Raw genomic sequence first — 22,561 nt, 5'->3', positions numbered from 1 at the left:
ATGATGGACGAGGTCGAGAAAGGTTTTTACAGCATGTCAAGAAAAGAGCTGGAGGAGAATAGGAGAGCCAGTCGTGTCCATTAAGAGGCAACCTTGGAGAAGAATCCAGCTTGTGGCTGAGCAAGGGTGCAGCATTTCCAGACGGGGTTTTGGTGGTATCCACACGTCAACGTGCACTACCGGCGTCATTCACGGGGTCGTTAGTGCGCTCGTAGTGGTGGCCAGCGACCTGCGAGCCTGCCTACCTCCCGAATAGCAGCATTCTCAACCAAGGCCAGGAGAGTGCAGGTGGCCCCCTAGCCAGCGAGCCAGCCAATGCCACCCCAAAGACGAGAAACGACGTCACTCAGCCCCCGTGCCGCCAACAAACAATCGCCTCCTTCACCACGATGGGCAGGGAGGTGAGATCGATCCAGCCATCCATCCATCCATCCATCCAGAGCTAGCAGGAAACCGCCTCGAAGCGCAGCTGATCTGAAGGAAAGGCACATCCTTCTAGAACCTCAAAATAAAGTTATGGGCGCATGTGCTCTAATTAGGTCCTCCTACCACATACCCAGTACTTGTGTTAGAAGCTCCAAGCTGGAGAGCTCGGTCACATTGGGGTGCTTGTGTTTCAACAAGAGCCAGGAAAAAGCGGGATGTCAGGTAACACGGCAGCTTGTTGTCTCCTCCCGTCGCTCTGGCTGGCCCTGAATCAGCAATAACAGCAGCCCCTTCAAGGTGCAGCAGTAGACAACTTAGACGAGCTCAAGACTGGGAGACCCGCGAATCAGCCTGGCAGCCTGACGACTTGCTAGCTAAATGGCCTATAAGCGACCGAGGCCCTCCTAACGAGCGCCAGCGCAAGCCATCCCATGCCCTGGCTAGATGGAATCATGGGTGTGGGCGCCTGAGGCAACAATGCAATTCTTCTGAAACAAGCCAGCCCGGCAAGTCTGCAGAAAGGAGAAAGAAGTTTTGCGGTTGAGAGTCAGCACACCTGCATATTCCATTGTCTCATGTTTTCCACTGCGTGCCACGGCGTTCCCATGGCAGAGGCAATACGACAGAAAACTCTTCGGATGCAACGTGAGCTTTCTTCTATTCACAGCATCACAAACACGAGGTCTGCTTGGCCTGCATTATTCCTGGTCGCCATCCGCTGTATTTCGTTCTATCTTTTTTGAGTTTCCCACTCCCACGCCGCGTGTTCGGTTGTACCCGGCCAAGCGCCCCGTCCTATCATCCCCCCAGCGCCAGAGTAGGGCATTTCTGTTAGTGCGCCGTTCGCTACCCGTACGCGTGTTGCCTTGCTCTAACGTTTAGGTAACGGGATCGTCAGGGAGAGCGATTAAAAATAGAATTAGGCGGACCCCATCCCCACTGAATTGAACCCTTTGGTGGATTTGGCGGACCTACCGACCTCTAGTGGCTCGTGCCTGCCACTGGCGACTGAGGCTGTGCTAGATCGCGAGCTTCCCAGGGGGAGCGCGCGCCTGTGAGGCCTCGGAAGAAACAGAACTCCCTTTAGAAGAAACGTGACTGATGGCAACAATATCGCATGAATCCGATCGTATTGCTATGACTCGGACTTAGTTGGCTCACATCTAAGTTCAGGCGAAGCTGAAAGGAATATGCCCGACGCTATGCCAAAGAACCAAATCATCCTTCCAAACCAAGGGCCTAGGATCCTGGTGCTCCAGAATGGAAACAAAGGAAGGGGCTGGAATTTCTTGCATACTAATCACTTAGACGTGTCGCTGGCTCGCTGCAGAAGACAAAGATATGACTCACCTGGAAGACAAAGAAAAGGACGGAGGCGCCCGTGGCGTATCCCCGAACCCTTGTCATCCGTGCCGTACAAGTCCCGGTGCCGGTGCCGAAGCTCATACCCGGCTGAACTACCGGTGATCATCTACCACAGTTTGAGAAATCAGCCGGCTGGCGAGTCCAGTGTCACTCGAGTTTGTCATGGTGCTTTAGAAGCGCACATCGTGGAGGCTTGTAAGATAAGAGAAGCTTGGCAACAGTAGGACAACCCCTTCTTTCTGGACCAGACCCATGATTCTACACCAAGACAACCCCGACATGACTTCAAACTCTATCAACAAATATGCATTTCGATCCGAATCCAAATTCAAATCCATGTTCAAGGTTGCTAGGTTGAAGCCGGACGACGCGAGCGCGACCGACGTCGGCGGTGATGAGACCTAGTTGAGGACGAAAAGCCTTCCCTTTAGCCTGATAGGCTCTCGCCATCACACTTCAGGTCAACTGTGTCAACTTACTTGTTCTTGTCCTTTGCACCCTGGCTCCTTAAGAGGTGTCGCTATTGGTCATGGCGAGGTTCCAACCTTGCCTCTGCCCTCGCCCTTGGGTACCAGTTCCGCGTCGCGGGTGATGCTCTGCTGCAGGCCGTGCCGTTTGTTTCCATATACATATATTGCTCTTATTCCGGGTTGCTTAAGCCTGAACCTGCTTTGCTATATGACTGTGCACCACTTTAGGGACTCGAGTAACGTATCTTGGACACAGGAGTAACGTGATGATGGTTTGAACCATGTCAGCTACAAGATTCTGTATCTACGTAGTAAGAAGCCAAATCACTTGAGGAATCACGAAAGTCCATGAGGGCTTCTACTCTACACGATAATGAGGCATATAAACAAGTTTCAGTCATGTGTCTTCAAATAGAGCACTCGGCAATGAAACAAGTTCACGCAATGAGCGTCCAGCTCGTCTGATGTCATCTCCTCAATGCCATGAACCTCAAGGAGCTGCTAGGGCCAGCTTTTTCGGACAATTATCACGGACGGATCGCGCCATTCGACTGGCCAGGGGGCATGTTGCTACAGCTATGCCGCATCTGGACAATCTCGGCAGAGGCACCAAAGGAGCCTGTGCGCGTGTCGGTCACAGGGTGAGGAGGCACTGGGGGTAGAGGGCAATTAATAAATACCGTGCCTCGCGTGCTGTACCGATGCCGCTCTGCTGCAAGCGGGGGACGGCTTGGATTCGCCCATGAGCAAATTAACCTGGCCCAGGGCCGCCAAGCTGCAATAAGAGCGTCAATGCAATCAGGATGCTCATATGATTATGTGCGGCGATATTGCTCTTGCGCCTGGATTGATGAGGTTGCACCCGTCGACCGCTTCAATGCTGCTGCTGCTGCTGCTTTTGCAGTGGTACTTTCCGCGCGTCTAGGAGAGTTGTGTGTTCGTACTGTAGGATATGGATAACGTGAGACCAGCACTCAGTCACCCAGACGAAGTTTGTGGTCGACTGCCAATGCTAGGATTGGAGGAAGTGTAAACCCCCGGCCTGTGGGTTTCGGTGTCTACGCAGTACGCAGTATGGAGCTTCAACATCCTGCAAGATCCGGCCCAGGACGCGCATGCCTAGTACTGCGAAGTAGGTAGAGACTAGGCGACCAATGTGATATCGAGGAAGCTGCAGACTCTTCAGTCTTTAAAGGCGATATGGTCTTACTGCGGTAGATGATCGTCAGCTCCCGCATCGTGCAGCCAGCCAAGCGTGCTGCATTCAATAAAGAAGTAATAATTATCCTCACTCGTGCACTGACTGCAGAGTACTCTACCACTACTATGTATGCAGCATACCTGCATAGTAGGCGCAGGTGTGCTGACCAGCACCTGTCCAAGCCTGTCCAAGGCGGACAGACGGTGCCAGTGAAGGGCCAAAGAGGGGAAGGAATGGCTTGGGAGGGGGTGGTAAAATTACCAGGGGCCAGCCAGTAGTGCCTGGGGCGGCGGGCGAATAGCAGCGGGTTGGCGCCCACCTGCATCCCTCGCTGTTTCGCTAAGAAGGCCCTAGTTCGCGGTGGTAAGACTGGCGAGACCGCCCAGGATTTGTTTGCCCATTTGCCCATTCTTCACGCTTCAGGGCGCTCCGCTGCGCCTCTGCCACTATCTCTGCGTGCCCACCCGGACCCTGTCAGGGACGTCGCTGCAGGTATTCGCTCACCCATCGCACATACAAAGAGTACTTCGGGACCAGAGGGTCTCCCTGCAGTGGTTCCTCCTTCCGTTAATGTCAAATGCCCGTTCCTGTCGTTTCTTCCTGTTCCTGTCCCACTGTGCCCCTCGTGTGTGGTGGTGGTGTGTGTAAGACTGTGTGTGTGTGTGTGCTCCGTGCCCACCCAGCAAGTCCCTACTGTCCCCAAGGTAGCATAGTGGAGGTGGTAGTGTAGCAGCGTGCCAGAGAGCCAGACCACGCCAGACCACTCAGGTTGCAGGGACAGACAGGCTGCACTGCAATCAATCTACATAGCGGTAGTATTGCCCGGCGCTCATCTCTCCCTCTTTCGCCCCCTTGACGGACCTGGATGCTCTCTTCATCCTGTCCTCATCTCCATCATCTCACTCGACTCGACGACGACCTGCCAAACAATCCCTCATCGTCGGCTTCCACGAGACAATAGCGATCTGTCTTCTGTCTTCTGTCTGTCTGAATGTGCATGCAGCAGAGCAGCATCTTGCTATATCAGTAGTTGATGGATTTCTGAGAACAAAAGATCAAAGCCCCGTTCTCATCCCTTCTTCACTTCACCTTGAGCTAGTCTCGCCAGTCACTCGTTCACCCTTCCGACCACATCAATAAGCCCGCCCTCGCCGGCCTCTGCCATCCCTTCGATTCCCCTGTCTCGCGACCGTCTATTCCATTTCCTGCAGCCTTACGAGCATCCGTTCTCTTTTGAAGCACGTCTAGAATTCGATATCTCTCCATCGCCAATACGAATTATCGACAACGATTGATTACATGCGCTGCCAAGCCTGACAGGACCCAGCGTCTGATCACCAAAACGGATCTGCAGCCGATTGTTATCCCCCATCTAGCGACTCCCTCGTATCTCGCCGATCTCGAGGACTCTCAATTCAATATCCCTTTGCGGAGATCACCTCATCGTCAACTCCTTCTTTCTTGCTTTCCTACTACCCGCCATGCCTGGTGTCGTGGATCCTACGGGAGGTGAGTCTGCCTGCGTCCCACTGGGCCCTTCTCGCCCATCCACCCACCCCTTTGAACACGAGTCGCTAACCACATCGTCAGTCATCCATGACTCTCTGCTTCCTCGACAGAACGGGTGTGTAGTCTGTCAATCAGGCACGCCCGTCTGCCCGACATGTGCATCGAATGAGGAATGCCAATTCACCGTTCCTCTTGATTGTACGCAATGCCCGAGGGCATACTGCGCCGTTTCTAGCCCGACGCCAACCCCGACTGCGTCGAAAAGTAGTGGCCCCAGCACAGGAGCCATTGCAGGAGCTGTTGTGGGAGGTGTCGCCTTGATTGCTGGTGTCGGCATCATCACCTATCTAGTGTGGAGGTTTTGCATCAAGAACAAGCGACAACAGTTGGAGCAGGAGCCATGGGATGAGGACCAGGAGACTCCTAGTACGGAGGCTGAGAAGGTGTTTGCACAGAGGAGAAGCCAGCGAGCGTCGACCCATACTGTCCACTCGATCGCGTCGACTGTGCTCACCCGAGCTTCGAATATCATCCAGATCGCCTACATTCCCGGTGTCACCAACCGAGCTACTCCTACGTCGCCCACGCTTCTTGTACCTCCCGTTCCTCCAATCCCAATCGCCATATCCCAAGCGAACAGCCCAGCTGCGACCGAAGATCAGCACTTTTTCGTGCCTGGCGATTTGCGCGATTCCACGTACTCCGGCATTTCTGGATACAACGACCGCACATCGTATGCTAGGACTTCATATGCGCCGCGGTCCAGCATAGCGTCTACCATCTACGGCAAGAACGCAGTCATCCTAACACCTGCTCAGACCGGCATGCGTGCCAAGGCTGCTATGGTCAGTGTACGTTCAACTGGCAGTGGTAACTCGGCGACCGGTGGCCTTACTCCGCCCGTCCCGGCTGTCGACTATGACAAGTACAACAACATGGCACCACCTAGTCCTGCCGCCAGCACATTCAGTGTAGGGTCTACGTTCCTCAACAATGCTACCGTTCACACAGCTACAGCCACACGCGCACAAGTTGTTCGTGTGGGAAGCGGTCCCAAGAAGGGCTCGCCTGATAGTCCTGCCAGTGTGCCAGAGGAAGACGTTCTACCACAAATGTCTTCACCAACCGTCCGTGACTCTAACGCCGTCACACTGATCGACGACTCTCCCGTGCCCGACCAAGGACCTTTCTCCGATCCTCCCGAGAACAGGAAGAGCACGACTAGCCTGAGCGCCGTCATTGAGGAGGCAACAAGACGTGCCTCCCAGAGGACGAGTGCTCTGAACAAGACCGAAAGGGAACGGAGTCCCTTCGGAGACGAGCATGCGACTCACGACGATTAATCTAGCCCGGCGATCAATTCGCAGGCATCACAATCTTTTATGCTATCTAGCGTCCCTAAGATATCTACTTCACTTCTTCGTACCTATTTTGAGCCGCAAGTGACGGCTTGGATGTCAGACTTTTGGACCCATTTGTTTTGGTCCTTTTTGAGAAAATCTTTATTTTGGCGGATTTGGCTTGCTCGATGACAACCCCAATGGCTTTTTGGACGGCGTTGATAGGCCCCTTTTCCTGGGTTAACGGAACGAGCAATGTGAAGGGCTGCCACTTGGCACCTGATTATCACTGATGAGACTCTATGGAATAGATATGATTTCTTTCTACATCGTCTCCCGTGTATGTGCTTGCGAATTTGGTGAATGTTTGTTGCTGCGTGATATCCTCCATCTAAATTGCTTGACACACCCAATTAATGTTCTTCGGCCATCAAATATCGATCTGACTGGCAATGTGAGTCTCAATTTGTAGAAATACACAGTTTGTTCGTGTTTGGTCAACGTCCTCAGTCACAACCGTCAATGTATTGGGTAGTGTACTATCTGAGTCTTATCAATCAGGAATAGTATGTCCGGGACATCAAGTGATGCCTTTGCTTGCCAGGCCAAATTAGATCAGCTTGCCATCTCCTTGTGGCCCAAAAACACGGCCTGCTTAGCACAAAACTTAGTCCAACACAATACCTTTGCCATGATTGCCCATCACACTCACAAATACCAAATAAGTCCAGACGTTCTGCGTAGTCATCATCTCCAAGGTGAATTTCTCCTTCCTGTGATAAAGTGTAGCCTTGTTAAGAAAGCCCTTGGTTGTTCTCGTGTATGTATGTATCACTGGACACGGAGATGGGTGTTCACTGCTAAGACTCCTCACCACTCCAATATATATCTGGCCACATTTGTCAATATATATATACACGGTAGAGCAACAGGACAAATGGCACGGCATTTTGTTGTCCGGTCGAGTTCAATGCGAACAGAAATATAAAGACGGTGATCTCCTCCCGATTGGAAAGATTTGGTTACAAGCTGTACAGTGCCGTCGCCAACGCCCAGTCAAAGAAATTCCGGATCTAGAGGATCCAGAACCGCGACGTGTCTGACCCGGCGGCCAAGACGATCCAACAGAAGCGCGAGACTTCTGATCTCGACACCATCAACCTCACCGTCCTACAATACCTAAAGTATGCCAAGGCGGGAACCGCCGAGGATTCTCCCAAGCGATACAAACAGGACTACGCAGCCCAGGGATACTACCATGGATTCTCCGCCGACGACTGGTTCCGTGGGGTGTGGGCGTTCATCTTCTTCACCGGCCGTCGCGACAACAGCAAGTCCACCCAACCAACCAACCAACCAACCAACGAGTATCAACTCTGTAAGATCACTGAAAGAGCTACAGATGACTTAAGATTACACATGGAATAGTCCGGGACTGTTCTTCAGCTTAATCCTTCACCGTAAATTATTTATTCACCACAAGGAGAATTTTTTCAAAATTCACACCTTTATAGAGCTCGTTTGGAGATCATATTCACCAATCAAGAAGCGCCTGGCGAAGGCGAGGCAGTCGACTATCCTGCTTCATGCTACTTGCCATCTATGCCGTTTGCGCTCCAGACGTACAGCTACCTTGACTTCATCGGTTCCTTCCTATATATGAATATACATCAGATGAACAGAAAGGGGTGCTCAATGGCAACGGACTACACCTGCCCAAACTCTTTACTAGAGATATGCTGTCTTGAACACATCGAGTAAAATTTGGAACCACACAATCTTCAAAATAGTAACCTAAACCTATATGATTTGAAAACTTGGTTCGAGTTGAGAAGAAGCACCTCATGATGGGAATAGCCCGATCTCAAGAATGAAACGAAAAGGTTCTCATGAAATCAAACAAGAACTTCTAGATATTTTCTAGCTTTATAATCACCAGACTATGTGAGAGAAGAACCTGCCATTCAATGCCTACGCTTAGGAGGCCTGGGTGTCAAGGCTACAGCGATCCGACACCCAAGAGTGAAGACGTTGCGGCATATAACCGGGGTGCTTTCCGAGACGTACCAAATAAACCAACCGTCATGGACATCACGAGTACACCATCGACAAGCAACTTGATGATATTCCGGCTAGGGCGAACAGTAGAGATATGGACTTCGACCGTTCACCACGAACAAAAGTTCACTGCGTCATGAAGATCATGGCGGAGATCAACCGAAACTTCCGAAAAGAGCAAAATCAGCTGCCCCATCTTAGACGACCTGCACTGAGTGTCCCGGTTGCCGAGGACACCACGACCGCCAAGTCAGCGGTCAAATCCCAGTCATTGCCCACCAAACCTTGTATGAGCGCTGAGGTGAAGAAAGCTCTGGCGGACTCAGGAACAGCTATTTTCATGAGTCTACCTGCGCCGGATCTCAGAAAGCGCGCTTCGTTCGAGGATTTATTTGAGCATATCAGACACACTGCCCCAGAGAGAATCGCCAACATCCAGCAGTCGGGCCTGTCTTTCCTCGCGGTTCAGTATCGGAACACTAAAGCCCGGGACGCAGCGAAGAAGCTGCTGGACAAAGCTGTCTTTAGGGACAAGAACGGGGAGGTTGTCAAGTTGACAATCGCTAACTTTGGTGAAGTGGTTCAGGAGATCCCCATGGTGTAGTTCATCACTGGGTGCCTGGGCATTCAACCAGATGTCGGAATTCCTCGTGGATACGGTACCAGAGAGGTCGAGACTTGATAAAGCTTGTCTTGCCGCTCCCGGGGTTTATCTACCCATGACAGCAATCACTAGCCTCTGATCTCCCAGGGTGTAGACTATGAATGGCCATCATGTCGACCCTGAGTCCGTCACTACCTTTTCTTACCAAAATCTGCGAGAGGCAGTATGCGACTCCGCCATGACCAAAGATCCGTCTTGAGTCGATGGCTTGGATACGATGATCAAGACGAGCGATCGTTCTGATATATTACAGTATGACAGGGAGTAATGATTTTGCGCTATATTATTATTGGGGACTGAAGAAGAGCAGTTGATTGAAGGATATACTGGAGAATCATAGCCAGGGGGATCGCAGACAAAACAGCACAATCAAGAACATAAGAAATGTTGGATGTTTTTAGACTCTCAAAAGTTCTGGGCTATCAAGGGGGTCACTCACCAGATAACTCGGCTGTATTCTGGATAGGATTAGGACCTTCCGGGCTTCAAGTTGCGAGTGTATAGAGAGAGAGAAAGGATGAAACAAATAACAAGCATATCAGATGTAATCTGCTTAAGAATCTTTTGAAATATAGGTCACCAAACTCCTGGACGACAAAAGACTTGAGTGTAAAGATGAAGAAATAAGGAATAGAAAAATAAAGGATAGAGGAAAGAAAAGTTTCAGGAAGGCTTCCTGGATACGGCCTCCAGAAGGAAGGAGATTAATACAAACTGCAAATAACGAAGGAGGCAAATTTTCCTTTTAAGGAATGATAACTGATGGAGAGTAAAAGAAAAGAAAAGGAGAAACCCGAATTGCAAATATATCAAGCTGACCTTCTTGGCCACTTCTTATCGCTTGATAGTTTATGAGTTGTAATGCTGATGAAATCTCGAATAGAGTAGAAATGTTATCACCAATTAATGATGCTGCAAAAATTATTGTTTGCAGTCGACAGCTTGCATGCTGTTGGGGAGCTTTTCTGGTTGTGGAAAGAGAAAGAGTGTGGAGATGGAGTTCAGATGAAGTTTATATCCGAGTGCTGCAGTCAAGTCAACACCAAACAATCGATGGCACCAAGGATGACGGAGCGACAGATGTGTCTTGACTAGGTAGTCACGAGTCTCACGAGAGCCTGCTATTTGCAAAATGCGAAACACTACATCACGTCTACGAATTGGTGTCGAGTAAGTGCTAAATTATTGTCCCTGAAGAGTCCTGCTAGAAGTGTAGGAAAGGATCAGCAACACGCTCAACCGCTTGGTCTCCTTGTCGAGGATCAATCAAGAATCATCTAAGTGCTAAAGATTCAACCACTGGAGCGGCATCAGCAGAGGGCACGATAGTGTTGCCAATATGACATCCTCGCCTGAACCCAAAAAAACGACGGCGAGTCGATGACATTGACGACACAGCGAATTCCCTCGAGCACCATGGACAAGTGCTAAGCCAAGTGCTAAATCCCGAGTCCCAGTCACCAATACTTGAGACCTCATTTGGTGATTTTGATGTCGTCGAATCCTATGGGGATGTGCGAAACACAAATCCGTCAAGTGTTCAGCCTTTTCTACTCGAGTAATATGCTGGAGCCTCTCGACGATCCCCCTCTACCAGAGGTCAACTCTCTACAAACTGCTAAAGTTCTACAAAAAATATAAACAGCATATCGTATGATAGAGTGTCGTCAGGGTTGATCCTAGAATATGGCGAAGCATATCCCAATGACATCGATAGCTGTGTACTCAAGGCCGTCGGTGATGAAGCTGAGCCAGCCGAAGATATCTAAACACCCACGAGCAAAGGATGACAATGTAGCCGGAGAGCACCCATATACTTCGACAACGAGAACCAAGACTGAGAGCCTTCCATAACTTATTGAATGCATCTAGAATATCGCACGGCTAGTCACTGATAATCTGCCGCTTCTGTTCTACAAGCATGCCAGGAGTGTACCCTGGGCCGTCCTTACTAGCGAGTCTGCCTTACTCGGGACGTACCAGACCCCAAAGACTACATGTCATACTGGCCACAGCATTTTACCTGAGAGACGCCTTCATATAGCTAAATATAAAACCGTAGTGGGAGGCTCCCTATCCATCCATGTGGTGGCAGCAGCTCTCCGCCGCGTATCGACAGTCGACAGAGCCGTCCTAGGTGGTCCATGCATTGCTGCCCCCGTATTGCGCATGCAGCCAGACTTCCGGCGTAGCACCGTCAAACATGTAGGAATGGCACTGTATAGTGCGGCTAGACAGTCCGCGAATTACCAAATGCTCAGCTCATGAGACAGCATGGCCCTGGCTAGACTTCCCTCGTAGTCTTTAGAGCAACATACAGCTATAGCCGAGAGATCACAAGACATCACAAAGGCGTGCCACGACACCTCGCCTTTTCCTCCGCGGAAGTCGGCATTCAGACACAACCCTAGTGTAGATCATAGACAAGTCCCGCAGTCACCCAATCGACATGACGAGGCACACATACACACACAGCTTAGCCTCACGGACCGCTACAGCATCCGAGGTCCTTGTGGTCTCCGTGTGACGAAGCAACGAGGGCACGCGCATCGGTCTTCACGCCATCGTAGGGCGCCCAGCCAGATCAGATGGGCCACGCTAGACCAGCCACTAGCTAGGACCCCCAATAGCCGATGCTGGACGGGAGACGGAACGGCTCGAGGAGGATTAGAATCCGTCGAAAGAAAGTACGATGCAGATGAGGGTGGCCAGGGAGAAGGAAGGTTGGCATCCGGCCACCGCCCGATGCCGCGGCTACGCGCGAGGCGAAGCTAGGGGATCGACGGTGCGTGGGCGTGATCGATGCGGGATGATGTGAAAGGGAGCGATACGATGGCAGCAAGGCACCAACTGGCCAAGATGGTCTGACGAGCGTCGTTGGCTCGAGGATGATATGCTCCATAATGTCCGCACCGCATGCAGCAGCGTGACGAGCATGCAGTGCAGCTGTGCTATTGAACAGCTTCCTACTACAGAAGCTGCTTGTCCCATCGGATGGCCCTGTAGCACACTTGTCTACCGAATAATAAATCGATATATGACGAGCTACCCTGCGGAAGCCGAGGAGCCCTGCGGGTGGCGTACGGGTCGTAAACGCTGCAAGCACTGCAGCAGTAGTGGCGCCTCAGCGCTTGTCGTGCTTCCGCGACGTGACGGTGGTTACAGCTCGCTCGTCTAAGCAAAAGCCACCATGCATGAGTATTGGTGGCACGGGGTGAACTTTGTGCTGCGTTGAACGAGACTTCGGGTGAGGTTGCCATATCGTCGCCTCCTCTGGGGAGCTTTCCCTATGGTTATGTGTCTATGGCACTTGCTTAGACACTATAGCTTAGCAAGTGAGACAACTCCAGCTGCTCTGAACAGGTCTGGATGTCTTCCAAGCATAGTTTGACTTAGCTGCAAAACCACAACGTGGGGGAACATCACAGAGTGGGAAGCATCCCCTGGTCACACTGATCACCTGCGGGCACTGGCCTGTACAAAGTTAATCCAGAACAAGGAACATGGCCTCTTAGGTTTCATAGTATCAGCCATCCTCGCTCGACAGATGTTTCATCCATGAATACTATCTTCAAGAAAAACCACAAGCTAAGGGCACGTGGGGGTGCTACTATGCACGTGGGTAGTATCCTCCAGGAAACAACACCACGCCGAGCAATGCGCATGTATCGCCAACAGCCAGGGAAATTGTGTCAACTCGACCGCCTTCCTGGCTAGCTCAACGACCAGCCACGATCGTCGGTGAGCAACGGCCGCAAGTGCTGAGACGATCTCCAGGCTAGAACTAGGGAACACCCCACGGGAATGACGAGCTGGAAACTCTGGTAATGTGGGGGTTAGCTGTGCTTGTTGTTCATTGCAGAAAGCCACGAGCCTCGCCTCGCCGTTGAGGTAAGATCGCACCACCGCGAGCATCTGCCCATGGGGACTCTGCGGGATGATATGCTTCAATGTGTAAGCCACGGAGCGCGGACAGGGTATGATAGTTGCTTTTGCTAGACACGAGGTTGATCGATTGGAGTTCTTGCCCTTGACCTTTGACATGTTATAACTTGGCGATTGTAATATTGACGTTTAGAACGCTGGCACTGAGGCATGTGCCAGGAGACAAGAATGATCGAGGATAGTCTCACAACTTTTGCTCCTCACCTATGATCGGCTCGGTCATCCCAGAAAACGGCTCCTGACTTTGATGAGCGCCAAGCTTCTGATACAGTAGCGAAGTGGCACCCTGACCACGAGCTACCCAAGGTGTCAGTCCCGATCCCAAGTCCCTGGTTTGTTGGCATGGGCGAAAGAATGGTTGAATCCTAGAGTTTCTAAAGGACTCTATCCCTACTTTGGGTAAAGGAGTGCTGTGTGGATAATTGCACCTTCCGCAAATGCCCCCAGCTGCCGCACTGAACCTGGGATGTGCATTGAAAGGCCCACGGAGGTAACTTCTTGGGCTCTGAGGCGCGGCCGAGACGGGGGGCGGCTTGTTGCTATCAATTACCGATTAGGGGCGGGGGAGATACCGATAACGAGGGTCCCCTAAGCAAGCAGCAACGGCGGCGCCAACCAGCCTCAAATCTCTTCGACAAGTGTGTACGGTATGGTGTAGTCGAAGTCAAGTCAAGTCAAGTCCTGCAGATGCAGTTGCAGGATCTTCGCACTTCGTCGCAATCTTGCTCGCTCTTTCCCCAGACCGGTCTATGCAAGTGACTGGTGAGTGCGCAAATGGTATTGCCTGCCGATCTGCAGCAGCAGCAAGAAAGCCTCAAGGCATCACAGGTCTCTCGGATGGAACCGCCGTCGGGACTGCCTCCGGTGGAAATCATCGCAAACAGCAGCCTCTGGAACTTCTTGTGAGCCTGGCCTGGCGTGTCACGGCTCGTTGATTAGTTCTCCGACCCAGCCATTACTATGCAGTAGAATGAGAACCGGTAGCGGATTGGGATCCAGGACCAATGGCACGGACAGTAACAGGCCCCGCGGCTGCTCTCCCGCCTTCCGCTGAAGAGGGGCATTTTGTGGACAGTGCCTTCGCCGATAATTACAATACAGGCATGAAGAGCGAAAGCCTTCATGTCTTCTCCGAAACCCTGTCCGACTCGTGCGTGGAGCGAAGATCACCATCTTGCGGCCGAGCGGACACACGTGAAATGTCAGAGCTGCAGGAGCTATACAGCCTCAAGAGCCAAAAGACGGGATGGATCTCAGGGCCACCTCAAGGGCCATATGGGAGGGCGAATTCGACGTTTCGTAGACTTGTGCCGCGAGTTCCAAATGCGCTTATTCATGATGACCTCTCAAACCTCGAGTATGACTGTCGTTCATGCTGGACTCTGAGGGAAGGATGCCACACCCAACCCCTGAAAGTTCCCTTCCCGTGGCTGTGGTACCGGTGAAGCAAATGACATCAGTAAGACCTGAAAATCATCATTTTTGAGGATGGCATCAGGTATGGGCACTAGGCCAGATAGGCCCCCTTGTCAGGATGCATCTGGGCTCTTCCGAGCGCCGGAGTTTATACTGTAAAAGAACCGTTGGTGCTGCGGTTCTTTCGCGTTCGCTTATGGGTCCCGGCTTTGGCCTGTCTGGTGTTTTCTTTCTGGCGCCACAATGCCCGAAAATTGTACAGTGGCTTGGATCATCACTGATATATACTACTTTCAGAAACGACAGGGCTGCCTGGTGCGGTAAAAGTGTACCGAGACAAGACTTTCTCCAAAGAAAAAAAAAAAGCGGCAGGCAAAACGGAAGACCATCGTCGCGACATCTGAGGATGGTTGTGGTGGCCCGGCTGTTTTCTGCCCCGCCATAATGAAACTGCCCCCCCAGGTGGGGAGAAAGACAGAAAGTCGTCTGTCGACTTCACAAGTCCATCCGACATCGTTCGGGATCCCTAGGCATACATTCTCTCTCTCTTCGTGGGGGGCAGGGTCCAAAAGTTGTCAGGCTATTGTAGGCGCGAGGGAAGCGAAGCTGTTCATCTAGCTCTGCGGTAACGGCGATAGCTCATAATGCTAAATGTGTTAGGAAGGGCTAATCGTGGATACTTCCACAACTTACTTTTCTTAATTCGGTACATTTGTGGGCAACAGCAGGTGGCCCGAGTGGCCTAGATGTCGCAAGCGCGGCAATAGTGAGGGAGTTGGCTGATGACCCCGCGAGATACTCAGATGAAAGGGTCGATCATCAAACGGCATGATAAGATAGGAATTGATTGACGACTGTCTATTTGAATATCCTCTTGAGAAATTTCATTTCGCAGTAGTGTGAACGATGCGGAAGGGTGAATGCGAAAGGCACTTCGAAGGAGCTTTCGTTGAAACGAAACTCGACCCCATTCCTCCATCACAAGGCTCCCCCAAGCTGCCCTCAAGGTTCCTCGTCTCCACAGCTTAGCTAGAGCTATCATCCTGTAGACCAACCTGTCACGCAATCCAAAACAAGTGGACGTGCTGACGAGCTGGCAAAGATAACCTCCTTTTTTGATATGGACAAGCAGCTGGATCTGCAAGCCGCTGACTCCAAACACCGACAAGTACCCTCGAGATATCGAGTTAGAAAGTCGTCTTCTCCATGGTAGTAAAATCCGAACCCCTACGCCCCGGTTATGCCTATTTTGGATCGTACGCCATTCGCCAGATCAAGGACTGGTAATGGATGGATGGTTGAAAGTAGAAAATGCGGGTGTGAGCAAAAACGAGGAAGGCACATTTCATGCTGACAAATGGCTGAGCCAAGAATCGATCACCAATCGCCCCAAGAGCTTCGGGAAAAGATGTCGGTAGAGTCACCGTAGACAAAGTGTCATGTATCAGCGCAGCGTGGCCTCGTAATATACCCGCGCGCAGTTCTCTGGCCGTTTGCGACCTAGAGCCTCTTGAGGGCGACCTCATAATATGACGCACTTCCGGTCCCTTCTGCGGTAGCGCTCCGCGTCCCTCGGCGGTCGGCCAATATCGCCATTACCTTGTGGTCGACGGCCGCCTCCAGCTGCAGCAGGGACGGGCCTGGCGGCAATTTGTCGCTGGCGGCGCAGTATTCTGACGACGTCGTAGAACGCCTTCTCGACGTTTATACAATTCTTGGCAGAGGCCTCGACGAATTCGCAGCCTAATTCTCGGGCAAGGGCGTGCCCCTCTTGTGTGGAAACCTCGCGCTCTGTGACTCGGTCGCTCTTGTTGCCCACCAGCATGATGGGCACAGGCGCCTGCGGCAGTCCTGCCGATATGGGCGATCCGGGATAAGAGGGCGAGTTTGCGCAAGACTCCTTGACTCGTTGGATCTGATGGTGAAATCTCTTAATGCGCGAGAAGGATGAGCGGGATGAGATGCTGTAGACCAAGACAAACCCCTCGCCGTCTCGGATCCATTGGTCTCGCAGGGCTGTGTATTCCTCCTGTCCGGCGGTATCGAGAACCTCAAGCATGCAGGCTTGGTTGTCGATCACGACTTGCTTCCGATATGAATCCTCAATGGTAGGGTCGTACTAAACATGAGATGTCAGAGCTGTAACGAGGAGGGGCAACACAAACACAGGAAAGGACATGAAGCACGCGAACACATGGCGAAAGCTTAAGCATTTCCGCCATATTCGGAGGGTTTGGGGGGTGGAATGAGGCGACGGGAGGAGCAGTAGTAGCGACAGAACAGAACAATGACGGTAGGGGCAGAAGGGGACATACCGTTTCCACGAAATGCTGCAAGCATAGCTGGATTGTCAAGGCTGTCTTCCCTACACCTCCATCGCCGAGCACCACCAGCTTGTACAAGACCATTTTGCCCGCCATTGTGGATGATGGTGGTGTTGGTGTTAGTGTTGATGGTGGTGGTGGTGGACAAGGCCAGACACGGCCCTAGCTTTGCTCTGATCGGCTAACTGATAACGTGCTGATGGGAGCCGAGGGGGCGTGCAGATAGGGATTGATTGCGGGATAGGCGAAGTGAGGGCGCTCCGATCGTGTGAGCTGGGTATCGACAGAGATGGCGCTGGATGAAGCTGGCCTTGGGGAGGAGGGAATTTGGAAGTCGGCGATCGTGAATTTGTGGTGGAGGAAAAGTCACAGCAGCAGCAGTAGGCGGTAGGTGTTTGTAGTTAGGTTAGGTAGGGGAGGTAGGGTTGGTAGGTAGGTTGAGCAAGTGAGTGAGTGAGTGAGGATGGAGGAGGAGGAGGAGGAGTAAAGTGGGCGGGCGGGCCTAAGCTTTCTCTGCTTGCTTGCTGCTGCTTGCTGCTTGCTGCTTGCTACATACCATACCCACTTGCTCGGAGGAGGTACTTGCTTGCTTGGTTTGCTTGCTTGCTTGGGAGAGAGAGATACCGGAATAAAGAAAAGAGGCTAGGGCGATGTATTGAAGCGGAGAGACAAGCCCACACCTCGTTAGTGCAGTCTGGTAGCAGCACCAGCAGTGGGAAGTGGCCCAGCGCCACTACCTACGCAGTAGGTACCCAGCTACCTAGCTAACTAACCTACACCACCCCTACACACCTCCACTTGCCTACGGCTACCGTACGAGTAAGTACCTACCTAGGCAGGCGTACCGTATGTACCGTGCTGTGTGTCCGTGCCTGAGGAGTTGCTCTCTAGACCAAGCAAGATAGGTTCACCTATCTCGTGATGTCAAGGTCCAGTTCCGACTTCAGGGAATAGTTCAGAAGGAGAGAAGATGCCCTCAATCCGTGGGTTCACTCGTCAGTCAGTATCTAATGGCAGCGTCATATAGCAGTAGAAGGATCGCATTGGCTGCTCAACAATCCGGGACGGATAGACAAGACTCTACCCATGCGAGACTGGCTCAGTTCACCCTACTCTAGACTACATACTTTACCTCAACGTTATTGCATGCACGTATGGCATGGTATGTTATGGTAATGTGAAGCAAGGTCAGGTACAATGGCAAGCACAATACTCTAGAAGCAAACCAAACGCCCCAAGCAAGCAGCACTAGGCAAGGAACCGTTGGTATGCCCAGCTTTGGCCAACCAACCGTTCAACGGGCCTGCTCCCCCTGGGCCGGGGTTTGGTTGTTTCCCTGCTCTATCCTGTGCTGTCCTGTGTCCGTTCGTTTGGTCGTTCAGCGAGCGTTGATGGTGGTATCGAAACCAGATCAATGCGTAGGTAGTTGAATCTCACATCAAAGCACTCGGGCTGTTCCAGTCCCTCGGCAAGTCGAGACAGGTAACACTATCAAGAACAGGAGCAGCACCAACACTGTTGGACTGGCGACGAAGGTGACGACTGCGACTTTTTGAAGAAAGAAAAAAAAGTTTCTACCGGGTCCCCTTCTCGCAGCAACCCTGGTCGAAGCCCACACAGCTTAGGGTAAGGTACAGTAGCGAGCAACCTAGCAGAAAGCAGACAATGCAAGGGCAGGTGAGGCGTCGGGTGCGTGGTAGCAACTCTCAGTACCATACTTTCGAGGCTTGCGGCAGAAGCCAACTCTCAAATCTGAATATATCCGGCGCGAAGAGGCAAGCAAACGGGAATGGGGATTGTCGAAGGATGACGGACCACAGCCACGCAGAAGCAGAGGCAAGATATCGCGGCTATCTCTGGCATGTACTGTACAGATCAGTATAGCCCCGGATGTGTTGTTGAACCTCATGGAATGCTTGGCTGGCACTTGGTGATAGGATGGCTGAAGAGCAAGGCAAAAAGGAGTCGGATAGACGGTAACTTGACGTAGGCAAGCCGGCTCGATGTTGATCTCGAGTCTTCTCGGTCTAACGTTAGGTGCCAACCTTTTTTCCCGGGACGGCAACCAAAACCGTTTGGGAGAAGGATGATGAAAATGTCATGTATGTAAGGTAGGGTCCGTACTGGGGAAGCAGTCGAGTACTGTACTGTACTGTACGTAGCTGCTTCGGTATGTCTGGCAGTGTGGCCCGAGCCGGCAACAACCTTGTAAAAGTCTCAATGGCTCAATGGCAACAAAGGCAAGGGAGCACACGTCAAATCCTGCTCGACACTGCAATGTTGCGCTTGATCCTCTTTTGGCGGGACCATGGTGGAGTTCAGAAGAGAAGGGGGGAGAGGAACCACAAGCAAGCACACCTCTTTCACAGCGCCAGTGCACCGAGTGCACGTACACACACCACACAGCTGCACATACAATTTCAACAACCCCGTTGGACACCGTACATACGAATCCACTGTATCCATTGCATTGTACTCACACCATCCTTGTGGGTGCTTTGTCCATCCAACCTCTGAACGTACGTACATGGTGATGCACTGTTGCTGTGATATCGACATCCTCGCGCCTCATCTCTCACGAACCATGGAGTGTACCGTGCCATATCTGCCGCACCTGACTTACTGCGCTGTACACCCATTTCTCCGCAATGACTTGGCTATCCTGCATCTGGGTTTCGCCCTGCCCATTCCACATTGACTCGCTCTCACAAGACCTGCATGCAAGGAAGGTCTCGCGAGCTCTGAGAGCCCCCAGATTTCGAATCCGGCCCCAGCGCAACGATGCGTACCACAAGTGGAAAACCGGTCCAACCCGCCAACTTCCTCGGGCGACATTCGTGGAAGCGCGCAATCTTTTCATTAATGAGCACACCCTTTTCTCTCTTTTCTCTCCGCGAGTCTCTCGAGCCCAAATACACCCGAGCGTCCCTCCGTCTCGCTAAACCCTGAGTCTACACACGCCCGTGGGAAGGCGAAAAAAGCCCGCAATGACGACGATGGGACATTCGGTGCTCCGGTCTGACATCTGACTCGACACCCAATATAGAAGAAACAGAGTCAAGCCCATCGGGCAGAAACCTAGACCGGGACCCCTATGTACGATATCATTGGAGAACCCGGCCACCATCGTCTCTATTTCCCGGGGAAAGGCTCGGCCGCCCAACCGAGCTATTTCCAGAGGGACGAGGCCTGCCAAGAAAACATCGTTCAAAAGGAAGTCATGAAATACCTGACTTCCATTTGATTTTTGTGTGCTAGTAGTCGTGCTCAGAGTGAGACTGAAGCATAGTGATTCGCATCCGCATCGACGACATGCTGGGGCTTTCTCCTTCAAACCAACGGTAGGTAGTATTCCAACCTTGTCCTGGTCATAGCATGACTAGCCATCGGGGATAGGGGCCACTTAGCATTACCCGTTGCTTGCTTTTTATGTGACTATATCATGCTCGTCATTTGCCGTGCTATCTTTGAAGGCAAGACCGTTGTTAGTTTCCGTGCCGGAGTAGCTCGGCGAGCAGACCATCTTGCGATGACAAGAGTTGATCTATCGTCAATATAGACCATGGCCGTGTACTCTGCCAATGACAAAGAGGCTGACATGTCCAGGACCTATCTAATGGAACTTGCTGGAATAATGACTACATACTTCAATACATGATTGCTCTCCGAGCTAGTCTATCACATCTCTGTTTAGATTATCGGCATTGATTATTCTCACCAGTGGTCCCTGCAAACTCAACGGCAGGCCATAGCCTTTGGTAGACACTTCTCGCAATGAGAACCTTGTAACGGTCAGACTGGGCGCATCTGCTTAGCTCTCGTCTTGTAGTGGGGATCATGTCTTCCTTTTTTAATTCATTTTTCCCTGTGTTTCGAATTTGCCCGCTAGGAAGCCTCGTTTTGGAAACTTTTGATCCACGTATTGGTCAAAACTCACATTTCATTTGTGATCATGCTGCTGTATTCCGACAAACTTAACTGGGATCTAGGTTAAAAGTTTCGACCGCCCCCTACTGCGTGAGAATACCGGGGAAACGCCGGTACGACCTCCTCCTTGCAGATGGACCGCTATCGTGAGGCTGGCTTGCAGTAGCTTTCGGTATTTGGAGGACGAAAATTCTGCTCTGCCGGCAAATATTACCATCCACAAGTCACAAAGAATGGAACAACGGAGACAAGGGAGAATGACTGGCTAGGTAGCCAATCCTTATTGACCAAGTTGGGAAGAGAGTCAGCGGAGGTGCTGTGGACCACGTCAAAGCTGAAGAACGGGTGAAATAGGAGTAATAGGTCGATTAGCTGGGAGTCGAACCTCTACCCTGTGATCCTTAATCTATCTAGACCAAGATCATACATGTACATCCCAATAAAGATATGCTGGCCAGCATTCAGTCACTGTGTTACAGCTCACATACTGGACACTAGGGGATGGGGACGGGCCATTGCCTACAGTAGATCCAAAGCTCCTGGGCGAAAAATCAAGAGTGAGATCGGTACAATCATCCGTTGGGACATATATGGGAAAGCTGCCTCTACAGTGGTGATGTGAACGGGGCAAGTCACAGGGGATGAGACGCTCTTAAGGGAGACCAAGCTTCCGGGCGACTGTCACGAAGCCGTCTTCACCTTGACTAACCCATATGTCCACCCACTTCTTTGCTTCCTGGAAACGGGGATCATCCTCCTTCCAGTCCTCCTCTCCAGGCCTCTCAACATATATGGTCCGTAATCCATTTGATCTTGCAGCCTGCAAGTCATTCAGGTGGGCAGCAACCATGGTAACTTCCTCTGGCTTTACACCAAAAGACTTTGCAGCCCCAAGGTACACAGCAGGGTTTGGCTTGTACGCGGAGAAGTCTTCAGCAGATGTCAGCTTCTGGAATCCCAGGCTGCCAAAGTCATTGAGGTCTTTCAAGAGCGAGCGGTTGCCATTTGATAGAGTGGATGTGATGAACGACTTCCCAAGCTTGTGGATGCCTTCTGAAGAGTCCGACCATGGTGTGAGGCGATGCCAGACAAGACTTAATTCCTTGACCTCATCTTCACTATACAGACCCTGCAGCTGCCACTTGTCTAGCAATTCAACCAGGCTGTCATAGTGATGGGTATCAATGTCCTTCCATGGCGTCTCGCCCGGGACGAAGCCTTTGGTGAACTTTTTGTATGAGTCGCGCCACAGCTGTGCGAAAGATGCCCAGTCTTTATCTGTCAAGGCTTGAACGCGATCTTTCACTTCTGGAGATAGGGATTGAAACTCAGGAGAGCCAGTCTTCTTGTTGGCGGCCTTTTTCAGGGCGGTTTCGACAGAGGATCGCCAATCCACTACTGTGCCGAAAACGTCGAATGTCAAGGCCTTGACGCCGGCTGGAAGAGGTTGAGTAGCTGAAGACATTATTACTTAGCTCGATCAATCGTTGTCAATGACTGAAACATTCTGGTATGTCTCGCAGAACATCAAAACCATTATCAGCTCCATGGTAGATATCATTTAGCTCCAATGTTGACATATGGAAAGGCGCAATGTGGGCCAGATTGTCGCCATGCACTACCGAGGTTACTGAAGCTGCTTGGCTGCACCGGCTGGGTACCTGACAATGTGCAGACTCCCCCGGATTTGCGGCTTTCAACCTACGCTAGTGACAGCAGGACCTTGAAATTCCCGCCGCCTCAAGCTAGGTCAGGTATGAAGTCATCATACCACTCACCAAACAACAAGTCATTGAAACTCGGATTTTCCTTGGGTCCAGGGTCAGCAGCAAGCGTTGCTAGCGTCTCATCGTCATCGTCAATGGCCAGCTAGACTACCTTAGTTGCGCCTGTCTTTCATTCATTTACTCCTGCCA

General features: G+C 51.6%; 3 protein-coding genes across 3 annotated transcripts; 1 reads left to right on the top strand and 2 right to left on the bottom strand.

Annotated features, from left to right (window-relative positions):
- Positions 1 to 4,943: 4,943 nt before the first annotated feature.
- On the top strand, positions 4,944 to 6,314 carry UCRPA7_4594 (putative opy2 protein; the record flags this gene model as incomplete). Its single annotated transcript, XM_007917145.1, has 3 exons — positions 4,944 to 4,971; positions 5,053 to 5,086; positions 5,240 to 6,314. 3 exons carry the CDS (start codon positions 4,944 to 4,946, stop codon positions 6,312 to 6,314), a joined length of 1,137 nt encoding a protein of 378 aa, XP_007915336.1.
- A 9,602-nt stretch (positions 6,315 to 15,916) lies between these two features.
- On the bottom strand, positions 15,917 to 16,814 carry UCRPA7_4593 (putative ras-2 protein; the record flags this gene model as incomplete). The annotated part of the gene is made up of 2 exons (XM_007917144.1): positions 15,917 to 16,513; positions 16,710 to 16,814. The coding sequence occupies 2 exons, from the start codon at positions 16,812 to 16,814 to the stop codon at positions 15,917 to 15,919; spliced, it is 702 nt and encodes a 233-aa protein (XP_007915335.1).
- Positions 16,815 to 21,297: 4,483 nt separating this feature from the next.
- UCRPA7_4592 (putative haloacid dehalogenase protein) lies at positions 21,298 to 22,110 on the bottom strand (the record flags this gene model as incomplete). The annotated part of the gene is made up of 1 exon (XM_007917143.1): positions 21,298 to 22,110. One exon carries the CDS (start codon positions 22,108 to 22,110, stop codon positions 21,298 to 21,300), a length of 813 nt encoding a protein of 270 aa, XP_007915334.1.
- Between the last annotated feature and the right edge of the window lie 451 nt (positions 22,111 to 22,561).

This window comes from Phaeoacremonium minimum (genome assembly GCF_000392275.1).
Source record: "Phaeoacremonium minimum UCRPA7 unplaced genomic scaffold PA7_03_scaffold_351, whole genome shotgun sequence".
Classification (NCBI taxonomy): domain Eukaryota; kingdom Fungi; phylum Ascomycota; class Sordariomycetes; order Togniniales; family Togniniaceae; genus Phaeoacremonium; species Phaeoacremonium minimum.
Note: the sequence above shows the minus strand (reverse complement) of the source record. Positions and strands in the feature narration are given on the sequence as shown.